Source organism: Pezoporus flaviventris, unplaced genomic scaffold (genome assembly GCF_033815535.1).
Source record: "Pezoporus flaviventris isolate CSIRO_AGI_PZ_B2104156 unplaced genomic scaffold, CSIRO_AGI_Pfla_v1 ptg000029l, whole genome shotgun sequence".
Taxonomy (NCBI): Eukaryota; Metazoa; Chordata; class Aves; order Psittaciformes; family Psittacidae; genus Pezoporus; species Pezoporus flaviventris.
Genome location: NW_026892577.1, coordinates 3,104,707 through 3,121,207, shown reverse-complemented (window position 1 = coordinate 3,121,207; position 16,501 = coordinate 3,104,707). Strand labels below are relative to the sequence as shown.

Sequence of the window (16,501 nt, the reverse complement as noted above, 5' to 3'; positions counted from 1 at the left end):
CACTACTTGTATCTAGCATCTGCCTGAATACATTTTTATATTGAAAAAAAATAAATGCCATGTAATTTTAATTGTTATTTAAATGATTCCTCTGTAAAGGAGCTCATTCAAACAGAAGTTTAACTTCTGACAAACCAAGCTACATCCTAACCTTACTCTAATCTAGAGAAAACCTTTATGAAGTAAATAATATTCTTAGACTGGCTGTAAACACTTTATTTAAGACACTAGGAACTAACCTGACTCACAGAAGATGCTAAGAAGATAATTCACTGAAGTCTGTATGAGCTTCTGGCAACTGAATTTTTTCTATAGTAGTTCCATTTCAGTTTATCTAATTCCTATCCATGATTAGTTTTATTTAGAAAACAATTGTAAGTTTAAATCAGGAGTGCATGCATTCTAACCTATGAATAAGACTGAACTGGGATACAGTAAGATCAATCTGTTCTAAAATCTTAAAGAACAAGTTAACAAGAAACATTTGTTTTAAAGAAAATACTACTGTTTCATTAATTATGGAATTAATAGACATGGAAAAGGCAGATTTGTTAGAACCATGTTTACCATTTAAAGCAGTGATTTATTTCACAGCTTTCAAATTCCAGTTTGGAGCATTTGAATTTTGAATTCAATTTCTACCAAATTTAAGCCATTAAATAGAAATGAATCATTACCTTAAAAAACAAAAAAACCCCAACTGTTAATTTTTGGCATTAATATATAGAAAAAAATGCAAATGAATAATAGTTAAATAATTAACTTAAACATTTATCTGTTGGGAACGGTATTATTTGGGGTGTGTTTGTGTGTGTGTGTATATATATGTGCATATATATAGGGAGAGACAGAGACAATGTATCTTCCCTGACTAGCAAACAAAAGCTCAAAAGGAAACTAACTATGGGATACAATTCTTTTTCCCCCCAAGGAAAACAAGTAAACTGTTGGTAGACAAACAAAGATTAAAACAGATTATTTAAATGAAAGTTTATTAACAGCCCAGGTAACTTAGTTCACTCTGTTTAACACATAAACTGCTGTCTTGTGCAATGATTTGAATACACAGGAACTCAGCAAAGCTACAAGGAGCCAAATGAATTCAAGCATAATAAGTGCCCATGGGTGCACCCATTTTGTTTTCGTTACTCACATTTTCTTCACCCTTTTGTTTATTCCGTTTCATCTTTCCCCTGAAACCTCTCCCTCTTAAAACCTGACTTAGGGCACTGTAATAATTAGCAATGAGTGTTCAGTGAAAACAGAAGACTTTCAGGAAGGACAAACAAGGTGTTCCACAAACATAAGTACCCAAGAACATTCACAGTATATATTAGTAATGTAAATGTTAACTTCAAAATGAAGTAAGAAAAGATCCGACTACGTAAGTTCATAACTTTTACTGAGAAACAGATAAGCAATGATATAAATGTTTCTAAAGCACTAAGATAGTGTTCCTTGACACTTCACATTTTCATTTATATAACATGTTCAAGATATCAGATCAAAATACAGCAAAAACCTACCTTGAAGACGGCAACATGCTTGTAGGCTTGAAGTTTGTCAGAAACGGATTAGTTGAATCATAATCAAAACTCTCCTGATGAGTTTCACCGAACACACTAGGTGATTTCAAGTCCGTAGTACTGTCTGATCCCCCATTGCTCAGTTTATCTGACCTCCTGCTATCTTTTTTCCCAGTCACTCTTTCAAACAGACTAACTTTCTCTTTTTTCTCTTTTTTAATTTCTTTTCTGATGTCGACAGGTTTGGAAAACAGGTTTATGTTTTGATCCCATGTTGCTGGGCTTTCTTCAAACGGGTTCTTCTGTCTTGGCAGTGTAGCAAATTTTTGGGGTAACGAAGCACTTACATTGGTGAATGGGTCATTTTGTGCTTCAAGTGCAGTTTCATCAGCTGTGCTGCCAAGCTGGTTCATTTTAGAGGTGTCAACACTTAATGTCCTTCTATGTGGAGATTTCAGACTCCCTGCAAAAAAAATCTGTCATTAGTATATTATCAATGAGACACTACAATATAGCTTAGAGAACCCATTTTAGCTTAGGTCTAGAAACTTTGAAATTGATTATGGATAAGCACTACAGCAATGTTTTGTTTCCTGTGTGTAAACTAAGTTCTAAAGGAAGATAGCTATGACTAGAGTGTGGCATTCCAGAAAGCACCAGTAACTTTGAACAATGCAAAGTATTTTCAGTTCTTTGTATAAATCAGGCTTAAAACTTCAGTGATAGGTTTAAACTTTTGAAACAGATTTTTATTTTTGACAAGATGTTATTTTGCCTAGAGTTCCCTCTAGAATGTAATGCTTCAGTACAATATACTCTTAAGTGAGGAAATTAAGAAGAAAAATGCTAAATTACTATATATTATGACCACTTTGTTATCTTTTATGTTCAGAAACAGCAATTACGAGTTACCACTAACTAATGGAAGTGAAAATAAAAGGCTAGCAATAATACTTAACTTTCTGGCCTTGTAATTGCTTCATAAACTAAAGAAACAGACTTCTGAATGCTCTAATAGCAGTGGACTGTAATTATAATGGCCATGATACTTACCACCTTCATCAACCGAACCAAAAGACTCCAGCTGACGCCTAAAAAGATGAGAGTAGCCAACTGTGCTGGATTTCATTTTTTCTGAGGAGACATGAGATCCTGTTAAATCTGACATTGAATGAGCTGAGGATAACCGCTGAGGGCCCAACAGGAAAGGTTTTTTTGGTTTTGATTTCATTTGTACTTCACCACTACATACCCCTACATTTGCATCAGGTATGTGAGTACTTGGGATGATTGCAGAGGATGTGTCTGAAAATGTCCCATCGTTTTTTCGACCTTTCATTTTGTCTTTTAGTTTAGCAAAAGGGGATTTGGTTTTGTCCTTCATTGACAAATCAAACATACTCGCTGTCATGTTATTCCTCATAAACTGAATATTGACTTTTATTTCTCCTCTGTCTTTAGTTCTCTTCCCTTGTCTGGACTCCAGATGAAACCACCTTAAAGGAGAGAAACAGCAAGTTAAGTTGTATTTTCTGGTTAGTTTATTAACATATCTGGGGAATATCACTGAAATTATGAAAATCAAATTCCATAGCAAAAATTAAAACATCCCTGTACTGAAAAACTTTTTTGCCTATATTTGTTTTTGAAGAAAAAAATTCAATATGTAAGCAAGCACGAAGCTCTTTCCAGAGTTCATCTGGTTCGAGAACCAAAACTAACTCTGCGGAAGCTTACTAAGCTTCATCACAGCCAATGGGATCACATCTGCTTATGAAGGAGAACTGCATCTCAGGTTAATTATAAATACAAATAAATTTCATTTTGCTATTTAAAAGAACACTTTATATTTTTCAAGTGGCCTTTATTTAGCAGGGATGTTTATTACCTGCATGTATACTGCATGGCAAATATTTCATCTAGTAACCTTTTTTCCTCTGATTTTGCTTAGGTTTATACGCTAGGAAACATTTTTCCCCTCTGTCCCTTCCTTCTAAACACTGGATAAGATTTATTTCAACTGTACCAACACTAGCAGTGAAATATCTGAGACTCCTGGACAGACAATTACCATTTTGGTTCTGCACCTGCAACCCCTGCTGATGTTGAGGCAGCTTTACTAGCACCAGTGGCAGAACAGTGAGCACATAGGTATATCCAGCAGCCATCCCTTCTTTTGCAGGTCATTAACGTCAGGCTTTGGAACCATGACAAAAAAAGAACAGTTCTCAAAAAGAGATCAAAGGTATAATCATCTGTTTCAAAAAGCCAAGTGTGTTTCTTTGCCAGGTCCAACAAAGGCTTCATTGATTATCCCACTGTCTTATTCATTCCCTATTGTGCTGCATTGTCCCATGGAAGCATCTGCAGAATTACGGCTCAATCTTCCTTCCACAGCTTCACCTACATGAATGACCAACAATCCCTTCTCCACACCCATCATCAAAAGCCTTCCTCTATTTCGAAAAAGGCACAAAGGCATATTTCAGATGTGCCAGCTCCAAAGAAATGCTCTAAACCCAAGTCAGGAGAAATTCATGAACTCATACTAATGCAGCAGTGCACTATCACGATGAAGTAACTTTTGAACTGGAGACTAAGAAATGAAATTGCCTATCAGCACAGATGCAAAATTGATTATGCAGTTACACATACATTATTCAATACTGCCAAATATAGAAAACAAGGGCAGGAAAGGAGAAAAATAACCCTCAATTTCCTTTCAGATTTCATAAATATTTTTAAAGGTGACAGCTGAAATCGAATTTTCAGGCAGAGATACTATTTTCTGAGAAAATACTTCTCCGAGTGACCCATCAAAGAAGTAACAAAACAATAAAGAGTATTAGGACTTTTTTTTGTTGCTTTGTGATGTCCAAAAGGGTTTTTTTATCCCATACTAAAGCAGATCAACTCTGTCCTGGCAGTGGACAATGTGAATCCAGACCAGTAGATCCAGAAGGCCAAATTGGTAGGAGGACAATTAAACTTTCAGGAAGAAAGCTTTTCTTCTGTTGTGAGGTAACTTCATTTATATATTTTAAGTTAAATACAAAACCTGAAATATGTTACGTGTCCGAAGATAGATGGATTGCTTTTCTTTTTGGTTAATAATGTTTCCCTTCTTGGTAACTGATTCCAGAAACACTTTAAGTCATCTATAGAGTTGTTACAGAAAATGCATACAATAGAACCCAGGGGAAATCTTTTTTGTGATATATAATACATAATATCACAAAAACTGGAAGACAAGATAGCCTACTTTCTTTAACACTTTCCTTTGAAAGATGTTCATATATTTGCTATAAAAATAAAAACAATACACAGCCATAATGAGCAAGCCCTCGCTCAGACAGATCTTGCCTGTGCAGGAAAAAAAAACCCAAACCAAAACCCACCCTGAAAGTGAGAAAGTCCTCCCCATGATTCCTTAGACAGACATGAAACGTAAGCATAAACAAGGTTTATGAGTGTTTTAAGAGGCTTAACAGGCAGAGAGGAACTCACTGACATTCAAGTTTAATGGCTCAGCCTACACTATGAGAAAACATATTCCCTTTCTCTCTCTTTACCTCCCCTCACAGGTCCCAAACATTAATACTGTACCTCTGATGAGACTGATGCATTTTAATATATTTTTATTTAGGAATTACCAATAACTTAAATTGATGAATGACACTCACTAAATTGTCTGAGAACAATCTAGTGACACAGATTCTTAAGCCTTTGCTGTGTAGAAGAAAGCCTTTTCTTTTAAAACTTAATTTAATTCAATGATTGACATTCTTATCATGAATCAACAACCACTTTGTGCCACTACCAGTACTCACCTGCTGCTGGCATACCTCTGCGTACTACTTTGACATCCACCAGGTCTGAAGGAGACAATTCCAGCACACAACTAATACAAGCCTTTGCAGCTTGTACATTTGTTTTCAAAGCAGACTGTGATGAACTTGACACTAAAAGTAAGTTCAGCTGGGGAAACAAAGAAACTCTCCTTACCTAGAAGATAACAGAATGGCATAAGGGACTGGACCTCTTACCTGCTGGGACCAGGTTCAACACTACTACTGATTCCAACAGAATTTAATCATAAACTCTTTACTCCAGCAAAATTCCTCTGGACTTCAGTGGAATTCCTACTTGAATAATGAGCGCCGGATCAAATCTTTGTATAGAAGACAGATATTTAATTTTCTTAGGCATTTCAAGGAGGTTTCTTTGTTACCTTGGAGAGTTTATCTTGTTTTAGTTATAATGAAGGTTCCATATGCTTCAGCTCATAACAGGACAATATGAGAAGCAGACTCAAATCACGATTTTCTTCAAATTCAAAGGCAAATAATTACTTTCTTAAAACAGATGAGAGCAAATGCAGGCAATGCATTTGTGTGGAGCTGCACGTGAATGAGCAACCGAGTCCGTAAATGGTTCTTATTAGAATCTGTTTCTACAACACATGGGCGTGAGCAACAAATAAGAAAAACAGCACTGTATGTAATAGAAAAAAAGAACTGGAAAATGAAGTCCACTGTTTTCCGATAACAACATTTGGGTCCTAAAATACTGAATTCCACTCTACCACTGCCAATTTAAAAAATTGTAATGTATTATAAAAGCCAATAAAACTTGCTATTTTGGTTTTGTTTACAGTACTTTTAGCCACAATAAATGCTCCATTTGTCAGGCTGCCATGAGCTTATTCTATAGAAAGCCTGTACAAAGTAGGAAAATAGCCAATAACATACACGAACAAAACAGGGTGGCTTTTATGAGAGCAGATGCCCTCTTATTTAATAACCAAATATTACATCCAGTCTTGCAGACAGTCTTTATTTAAACAGACCTTGTACAAAGTCTGGCAAATTTTGCCAACTTCAAAGGAAGCCCTATTGCCTCCTGAATGACATTGATACTTCTTGCTCTCACCTTCAAATGTTCTGTAGGACAACGTCCTCCATACACCCTCTAATTTCGACTTTTACCCTATGGTTTCCATCAGAACAACCTTTGCTTCTTTTTCTCATCTGTTCTGAGTGAGCTAATGGGCTTTCCCTGTCTTGCACAGGTTCCTGATAATTCTTATTTTGTAAGTATTACATAAATTACCACTCTGTATGCTGACAAGTTTTTTGAACATGTAAAAGAAGATCAACATTCAAGGCTGAATAGGGAAAATCCTGCCGACCAGTCAGCCCTGGAAAACAAAACCCGTATCTGAAGAAACGTGGTTATTTTCTAACCAGAACAAAATTACTCCATTTTGGCCATACCTACAATTAGGGGTGGAAAAACCAAACTCCCTTAATTCTAAGAAAGACAATAACCATCTTCTGCATACTATTAAAGTAAATTGTGTAGTATTAGCAGTTGTGAACCTTTTACCTTAGTAAAGATTGACAGGAAAAGTGAAGGTGGAAACTGAAAAAAGTTACTATAAATGAGTAAGATACAAAATTCTGGCCTGCCTATTCCATCCACATAGCTAGCAATCTACAAACAGACTTATATTTTCATCACAATGTCTTCAACTTCTGATTTCATTTTTTTGCCATTAACTTGGTTTTCCGACTCACCTTTGCTTGTCTGTACTATTCTCACTGCACCTTCATCCTGCATTCAACAAGTATTTTGAAACCAGCATCTTGTTTCACTTGTAATAGAAAGAAACTGATGTTGATGTGTCTTATCCTCCAAATCTGCCATGCAATTTGAGAGTTCCAAGTCCTAGCCCTCTCCTTTGAAAAAGCATCACTCAACCTATTCTGCTCACTATTTAACAGTGAGCAGGACAGACTGACACTATGTGTAAGAAAAATAGTAACACTACAGGTAAGAAAAAACACTATGTGATTTTAATTACATTTTAATTATGTACTTAAAACTTTTAACAGCCTCCAAAACCACTGGTATACTTGTCTACCAATTTCAACAGGAATTAGAAGTTTTCCGGCCTGCACATTCCACCTGGCCATGACAAATGTCCTTCTAACTCTGTCTTCTTGCCAGCACCGAAGATGGAAAGTATTGAAGGAATTTTCCCCATTCATTTTGCTGCTTCTCAAATACGCCACTCTGACTCTACCAGTAAACACCTACTGAGCTGATCTAATTTTACTTTGCTGAAATTATTAGACTGAACCCCACAATTTTTGTAAATTCCTGATTTTAATTCACATATTGCCTAAGGAATTCTGGAAAAAGCCACAATATCATCACAGCATCCATGAGGTTTCTAACCTTGATTTTACAGGTACAATCAGCATCCTAATCTGCTACGCAGTGACAAGGACAATTTTCTACACTAGCAGATACTTCTAAAACCACCCCTATAAATGACCATCAAAATCCAAACAACAGAACCTGTCCATCAGGTGTCATAGGAAAGACGTACTCCACCACTTTAGGTTTCTACATTCAAGCTAGATACACCAAAGAAACTTGCTTCACAAAATCCCACTAACTTTACATGTCCACAGCTAATGGCTAAAAAACAACATCCAAAGCCCAGAATTAACATTTTCATTAGCAGCAAATGCACTGTGAAAAATGCATAAGTATGTTTTCTATAAATCATTCAAATACCCCACCAACTGACTGTCCCAACCAGTCAGTAAGGAGGAAAATTATGGCAAGGGGCTGAGCACAGACTACATCGTGTATGAGGGGAAATGAAGAAGAAAACAGATTCTTTATTAAAGTAAGTGATTACATTCACCAAGATGAATACTATTACTTTCTGGAAGCCAACTGAAATGAGAGGTACAAAGAAGAGTTTAAAAATAAATACTACAGAGTGACATTGTGACACCAAAAAACATATGGGAACTGACACATATCATACCACCCTCACTAAGGGGTGAGCTAACATCAACTGGAATCAAAGTAATTAAAGTGATCTTAGTTTACTTATTATTTTGGCTAAAGACTGTGTGCGAATACTTTTATTTTAGAAACAAAGTAACTGAAAGTATGAGAATTAAGGCCAGTTATTTCAGTTGAGTTTGTGTGCAAGCATGTGTGCACACAGAAAACGGAGAAGTATCTCAGTCCAGATGGCACTCAGACTCTGACTCAGAATTATGACTTATTCAGAGGATGTGCTTGCATTTGTTGTCGAAATGTAAATGTTGGGAATGTTACTAGATAATTTGGAAATACAGCTATAATCCTGTAAAGCTACAACTGGGCGCAACTTTCTGTTCCCTGCCCAAGCCTCTTTGTCTTCTGTTCCTCACTACTTTCATTTGTTCTTAAATTTACTGAGTGGTACCAAGAAAGCAACAGCACAAATACATATGGATCCTCCACACTGCTCATTATTTCTATGCCTTTAGCAAACTTTTCACTTACCACTCTTCCCCACTTTTGACTAGAGCAGAATGATTTTTTTTCTCTTACTTTAACCGCAGCATTTTGATAATTTCTGTCACAGTCTTCCATTTCCATTATCACTGAATTTTATCACCTACAATAAGTTTTTCTGGTTTAAAGTAAAGACTCGAAAATAGTCAATAATAAAGTCTTATGCTTTGTAGAATTTTTTTTTTTTCAAGGCACTATTCATTAACAAAGCCTGAACCCATGACATACTAGTTACTAGCTATTTGCTTGTTCATAATTGAAGTTGTATTTGAAGCCACCCGTTGCTTTATGGTGCTACAGATGAGCGGACAGAGCAGAGGCAGTCCAAGGGAGATCTGTCCATGCCCACGAGGGAGGGTGCCAATAAGGAATTCACATTATTTCTCATATGTTCCAGGAAGCTCAGCAGCACTAAAGAGTAAGTGCTTAAAAGACAGGGGTATTGATCATGGTCAACCATTAAATCTGTTTGTTTGTCTGTTTGCTCAGAAGCTGGCTTTGACTATTTATATGATCAATGTAAGCAGAGAAGTATCTTAAATAAGGCCAAGATTCCTTAGCTGTAATGTGCACAAATAAGTATTTTTTACAGCACTGCTGGGGAAGGGGAGTGTTGTTGCGACTTTACAGAAAACATGGAGAAGGGGAATTGAGACACAAATAAAGGACGTCTCCCTCAACAAAGTTTCTGTAAGAAATAACAACTCTACCATCGCCTGCCTTCCTCACATTTATAACATTTCATGCAAGTGTTGCATCTTAAATCAGCTGAACGTACAATAAAAGTAGCTTTCCAGGAAAGCTAATAATGGACTGGGCAATGAAGAGAGTGGAATTAGAAAACAACGACGACGAAGCAAATGCTAGGGAAATTAAGTAACATCATAGGAAAAGTTAATGGAGATTTGTTCTTCTATTGCTGTTTATTTAGCACACGGGAGAAAAAAAATAGCCTAAGCACGTTCATTAAGAAAAACTACTGAAAAATACTCAATTAAGACATCTCAATACATGAGTATTTTTTATTCTATGATAATTCATAAATTTGTTTTGATGCTATGCATTGTTAGATCATAAGCAGTATTAAGGCAACTACGAATAACTGAATTAAAATTATTACAAAACCATATATATACAACACAGTCACTGATCATCATTTGCATCAAAACTGCAAGAGCAAAAGAGCTATATTTATTCTGCAACAGCAGGCGAAAAAAAAAGTTCATGTATTTCTCAGGATGAATTAAAAAACCCCGCACGATTTTCCTGTAAAATATTAAAACCATGTCAGAAATCTCAGATAATAAAGCAGTATTGCCCAAGCTTTTTGAACTGTTAAAAAAATATATCAGTAAAATCTCTCAGCATCTGGAGCCTACTTTTCAACTTGAGAAAAGAGCAGAAGTAAAAAGAGCCCGTCTATTTTCAACTACAGCAGAGATGAAGAGACACAAATTTATAAGGCTAATACAGTGTGATGGGCATTTTTGCACCAAGATGGAAAGAAACTGAAATAGGATCCTGCAAAAGCGTTGGCTGAAGTCTCTGGAAGAGACCTAGTAAGGGACCATCTGAGCCACATCTGGATCGAGCTGCTCCAGGAATTTTCACTTTTAAGAATTAAAAAAATCATCAGTTTCAAAAAAGAAAGAGAAAGGACATTGAGGGATGGTGAGTAGAAAAACTTCACTATCAAATTATAGCAAATACACTGCTTTGTTTCACTAAGTCTTGTGCCGGAGCAAGTTTAACAGAACACAAGACATGCAAATCCTATCACGAGGCCTCCGCCTGAAAACTTTACTGCAAAGTATTTTCCTTGAGATGGGAGGATCTACATAAGCTGTACAGAAAATAAGGATTACTTTTCCCTAACATAATGTTTCTGAAGCTGCAGTGAATTTTGAAATTCCTTTTAATTTTAAAATATTAAATAATATATATCTATATATACAAAGTGCTGAATGTCTCGCAGCCCACGGTCTTCCTAGGAATTCAAAATCAGCTGGTAGCCTTCACTTCTCATACCTCCTCACTAAAAAAGCACTAGGGAATTGCTGACAGGGTTCAGCATTGTGCAGAATATTAAATATCTTTTTTGCAATACCCTGGTGACTCTTGAGCCTGTCTCTTACAGCACCATATGTACAGCTGTGTTGGAAAGAGGAAGCTATTAAATATATTAAAAAGTAGAAATATTACCAATAGACACTTCATCAAATAACTGGATCTCATTCATCCCCAAACAAAGCAAGAAATGTTAAGGTTACATCAACATAAGAAAATAACTCTGGATTTAATAACACCACAAGCCTGTTGAACATATTTGAAAGTAAAAACATTGCTTAATAAAACAGATTAGTGTTTCTGAAACAATGAATATAGCTTTCAACCATCAGAATGCTTTGGTAACAAAGACATTGGACTTAGTCTTGAAAGGCACTGCGTGTCTCAGTTCCCACACCACAGTCACAGCTAGGTCTTTGGGTCCAAATATATTACTCTGATTTTACTGGCAACACAGGACTAGGAATTTTTTGTATCAAAAAGGATTGAATAAAAGGTACAAAAGAAAGAATGTTTTGTTTGAGATCACATTTGCAAATCTACTCTTGAAAGTTTGCTCTCCTCCCACATGCACGGACAAATATCACATCCGCATCTCCAACTAATGCTTAAAGGAGACAGCAACAGCACACCCGCATTGCATGAAGACAAACACATAGGCAACCAGGAGACCTTTTCCAAAACATCCAAACAGGTAAGGACTATGAATTATTTTTTCAAAAGAGCGTTTCTAAAAGGAGATTTTCCAGGTTTCCAAGCACCTAAAGACCCCGACAAGAAAAGTGGTCTTTCAGAGGCTCCCATCTCATAGGAATTTGAGTCGGCATTAATACTGAAGTATGTGCTGCAAAAATCCCACTAACCGCCTAGCCTACTTTTACACTTACTGAAGTCTTTTACAAGTACGGCTGTTCGGCTTTAGAAGCCTAACACCCATCCACTTTTAAGAAGATCTACAATCTTAAATGCTCAATAACTTCTGAAAACAGGACTTAGGCTGCTTGTCAGAATTTCCCCGTAGGCTCCATCTTCCGCAATGCAGCTCGCAGGCAAAGCGCAGCGCACGTTCACATAGCATGAGCTCCTCTCGCACTTCAGAGAAAGAAATGAAAAAATAAAGAACCCCCACAAAGCCTTTATATGAAGTGCCACTTCATATAAAAATACTGAAGAGACATGCCTGTTTATTTAACTAGCACCAGGACTATGTTAATTACCCAACTCTCAGGTTTTTGCAGTATTTTTGTTAAGACTCCAATACTACTTTTGCTAATATTTGTGCATATGGTTCCTCAAAGAGAAAAGAGATTTTGTTACTCACAGTAATACATGAATAATTTACATATTTTCCTCCAGCTTCATTCATTCACTTTTTTTTTTTTTCCTGTAGGTGTTTAAACTAAGGCAGTTGCCTACTGACTGGTAAGATAATTACAACTGATGATTAAGGAATATTTTAAGATGCATGTCTGAAGAGCACTGAAACTTCTTGAATCAAGTGTAAATAGAAATTCAGACCCTAAGGCTACAGGCATTCACCATGTATTGCATAAACATAACTGGTTTGTCCTTAAAAAGATAAGCAATTAAAACGTATAGTACTTTAGCTCATGAACCCACAAGAGATTCTGCACAGACATGTTCTTTCCTATTATATGGTTAGTGAACATACTGCTTTGCTAAGAATTTAGTCAACAAAATAAAACCCAACACCAGGGCAAAGACAGCTTTGACTTGTCCTTATTGCTACTTCAACCTCTGCCACCACGCATATGCAGGACCAGGTTTTGAGATGGTTTCTGCAGAAACAGTTGCCTGACCAACAGGACCTGGCTGGTGGTGCTGTTTCATCCATCTCCAACTGCTCAAGACCCTGCTGGAGGTTCAGGCCTCCCCACCACAGCCAGTGACAGGCAATCAGTCAGTTTATTCATGTTTCAATCAAAGTCCAGCATCTCACTATAGACCCACCATCACTAATAGAAGAAATACAAGACTTTAATTAACAGCTGGGGTTCGGGCCTTTCTACTCTACCTAAGAGACACTAGAGGAGGAAAGGCACCTGGGGCAGGAACTTTTAACCACTGCAAAAAGATGCGCCCATGCTCATACGTCACTGCCTACGCATTCCTAGCTTGCAGTTCTCCATGATGCTCTTGGACTGCTTCTGTGGGATAAGCATAGCTAAAACAAACACAAATCACACAGTCACAGGCATGCCTGCAATACCTTTACACCGACGGTTTATTCCGATGCACGTTGAAGGATAAATTACACTGGTACCAGACATCTTTCTGCAACCATGTCTTAACAAGAAAATATGGCAATTTTACCCATTTAGTTACAAAACCCAGAGTTAGTTATGTTTTAGACATGTTTACAGTTCAACCTAATAAACTGCTGTGATGCTTATTAATAAACTGCTGTGATGCTTATGGTGGGGCTTTTTTTTTCCTTTTTTTGCATTCCAGTGTCAAGAATTTGCTGGCAAACAGCAATTTTATTTGACAAAGGCTTATGTAGGCAATGATGGAAGCAACTGCAACAGCACAAATTTCCCTTCAGCCTTCCCTGTTGAGGCCTGCAGTACAGAACAGCCTGCAGGATTGTGGCCTAGGACTAATGAGGCTCACGCACTGTGCTGCTGGGGTAAGCCACCATTACGTCACAGTTCATTGACCACTAAAACATAAATATAGAATACTTAAAGACGTTTGGTAGCAGCAAATGAAGGAAAACATTTTTAAAGAGAATGAAATCAGGCTTCGAGGGAGTCTAAGTCTCATACATGGTTCAAACTGAGGCAGCAGTTGATTGGGGATATGGCCCTGAGCAAAACAAAGCAAAACCTTTAGAAAAACAGACTGTAATGAGTTCACGTCGCACACAGAACTGTCAAAAAATGTTAATGTTATTGACAGTTCTTCCCTGTGCAGGGCAACCACTGTGATTACAGTAAACTCTCTAGAAGAGGTCAGGCCACAATGGCGTAACTGTATATAACATAACATAACTTTAGGGGCTTTGAACACCCCACAGAAGAGAGAAACATGCCAATTTCATTTCAAAGCACGCTGCCACGTAGGGCTACTATTTCCCATCCTCCCCAAGTGTACAAGGAATACAAATTATAATGGAAAAAACCCAACCATCACTTACTCTGTTTTCCGTCTTTGCTTGTCTTCAAATATATCATTCAGACTGATGGACACCTGTCCCAAAAACTTGTCCAGCCCCACCAGCGACCTGTGCATGACAATCAGGTACAGGATGTATTTTTCTGGATTCTCCTGCATGAGTAATCCAGGGAGCTCGAAGGAGGCCTCCTCCTTCCATACGGGATCCAGGGTCTTCTCAGCCACCGAGGTGGAGTACTTCTCCTTGCCCAGCTGTATGATGGTGTAGGCATCGTTGCTGCCATTTTTACCTTTTGGCTTCAGACCTTTGGCTTGAAGGACCGTAACTTGCACGTGAGTTGGGAACCACTTCTGGGCTTGCTCTGCCAACATCATCTCTGACGATCGCAGCAGCAGCAATAACAAGCACAAAGTCTCTTAAGTCTTCAAGTTGCTGCGTTAAGGGCACTTACGCGTGGCGAGACACCTGTCAGGGGCTCAGCGTGGTCCTTCCCGCAGCGCTCCCGGCCGACCGGTCCTCACGTCCCCCCCTCCCCACGCAGCCCTACCTGCGACTCCATGTCCCCCGCGGCACCGACACTATTGCTCTCCTTTCCCCCGCTCCCTTCCCGCTGCCGCCGGCCCTGTTCCCCGCCGCTCCCAGCGCATCCCCCGGGGCAGGGCCCTTCCTCCGCCCGGCCCGTTGCGCCGCGGTCCCCTCAGCGCGGCCCGGCCCGTTGCGGCCTCCGGCGGCCCCTCCCGGCTCGGAGCCTGCGGGCGGCGGGCAGCGCGGGGCTGGGGCTCGCCGCCGCCCCGCTCCCCGCGGGGGTGTCGGGCCGGGCTGCCGCGGCCGTCACGGCGCTGCCCTCCCTCCGTCCCTCCCTGCCTGCCGCCCGCCTCAGCCTCTCGCCGCGCTCTCCCCCCGCCGCCGCCGCCCGGCCTGACGGGCCGGCTCTGCCGCTTCCGCCTTCCCCATGCTGCCAGCGGCGGCGGCGGCGGTCAGAGGGCAGAGGGCAGGGTTCGCCCCCTCCCCACCGCAGCATCCCCTCCCCTTCCCCGCCGCGCCGCGCCCGGGCACCGGGGACCGGCGCTGCCGAGGGCACCGAGCACCGCGGAGGGCGGGGAGAGGCCGGGGTGCACCGGGATAACGGGGAGCTGGGCTCCGGGGCCCTCCCGCCTGAGATCCCTGTCTTGTTAATTAATTCATCGCTAATTTTATTTGTAGAGGGGAGGGAGATCTCTCCTGGAGCTGTGGGGAAGAGGGAACGTCTGTAAACACCCACTGTTGTTGTTAGTAATAATTATATTATCTATACGGGGGCTTAGGGGCAGCCATGGAGCTAGACACAGGCCTGTGCGGCTCCAGAGCAAGCTGTCATCCCCTCCCGCTGCCACCTACATCAGGAACTTCTTTCTTTTCCATCCCATCGCTCACCGTGACAATGCTGTTGGATTTAAATAAGTGAAAATAACTCAGATGTTTTGAGGACACATCATTTTGTTGATGGAGGGTATGTGTGTGTGTGCACACACCTGTAAGCGGAGTCGCAGGTATTAGCTTTGTTTCTACAATAAGAGAAGCCCACGTAAAAGAGGTTTGCAAGGCTGTATATCCCACCCCGTCACAAGCAGGGAAATCAGCAACCAAGTCAGATAATACTTCATCCACCACCCCTCACTCATGAGTCCCTGGTCCCTGGCTCACGGGTTAGTGAGCAACAAAAAGCTTGGGAGACCTTCTCATACTGCTGAGACCTACAGGAAATTAAAAAGTTAAAGCTGAAAGCCATTAGGGAGGGTAAAGTACAATGCTAACCACAGTGCTTAATGCTGAGCGAGTTATTGTCCAGGGTCAGAAGAGGTTGGGGATCACCAGTCTATACAGTCATTAGTCCAAGCCCCTGCTCACATTATCTCTGTACACAATTTAAATAACTACTTAAAAGACCCTTAGGTTTTGACTGGAAAAGATATTTTTCTGCTTGCTGTGGTAATTGGCACAGTGCTGGCCCTTCTTTCCATTCACATTGTGTCTGATTTTTGTTGATGTCAGAAAGTAGATGGTCCATAATAACTTCAGAACGTGGCTTGGGATCATTTTTAGACAAAAGCATGTGAATGGATTATCTAGGGTAGCAATTTCTTAGAGAGTTATAAATGGTGTGGTTATCTGCCTTGCTTTGTACTGGTGAGATGCTAACAATCAAGTTAAGGCTGCATGTTAACTCTTTGGGATAAATTGCCACCCCACTCGGGTGTTTTTCCCAAATGCTTTGCAGTGAGCTGTCAGTGGAGCTCCCAGGGTGAGCTGCTGCGGTTGGGGAAAGAGTAGCAGCATTTCAGGCTGGAAGAGCCAGGAAGGATTATAGTGACAGTGTTCTGCAGGAGAGTCAGGCCATGGGGGAAAGCCACAGGGTTCTTGT

General features: G+C 39.7%; 1 protein-coding gene across 1 annotated transcript in view; it reads right to left on the bottom strand.

Moving 5' to 3' along the window:
* Window positions 1-14,691, bottom strand: part of RAB11FIP2 (RAB11 family interacting protein 2) — a 33,516-nt gene extending 18,825 nt beyond the window's left edge. Inside the window, exons 1-3 of the mRNA XM_061458635.1 lie at window positions 14,122-14,691; window positions 2,580-3,022; window positions 1,527-1,989 (exon numbers count right to left, since the gene is read on the bottom strand). Of these exons, the coding sequence (XP_061314619.1) occupies window positions 1,527-1,989; window positions 2,580-3,022; window positions 14,122-14,474 (1,259 nt within the window). The 5' untranslated portion in view covers window positions 14,475-14,691. The remainder of the gene's footprint in view (window positions 1-1,526; window positions 1,990-2,579; window positions 3,023-14,121) is intronic.
* Between the last annotated feature and the right edge of the window lie 1,810 nt (window positions 14,692-16,501).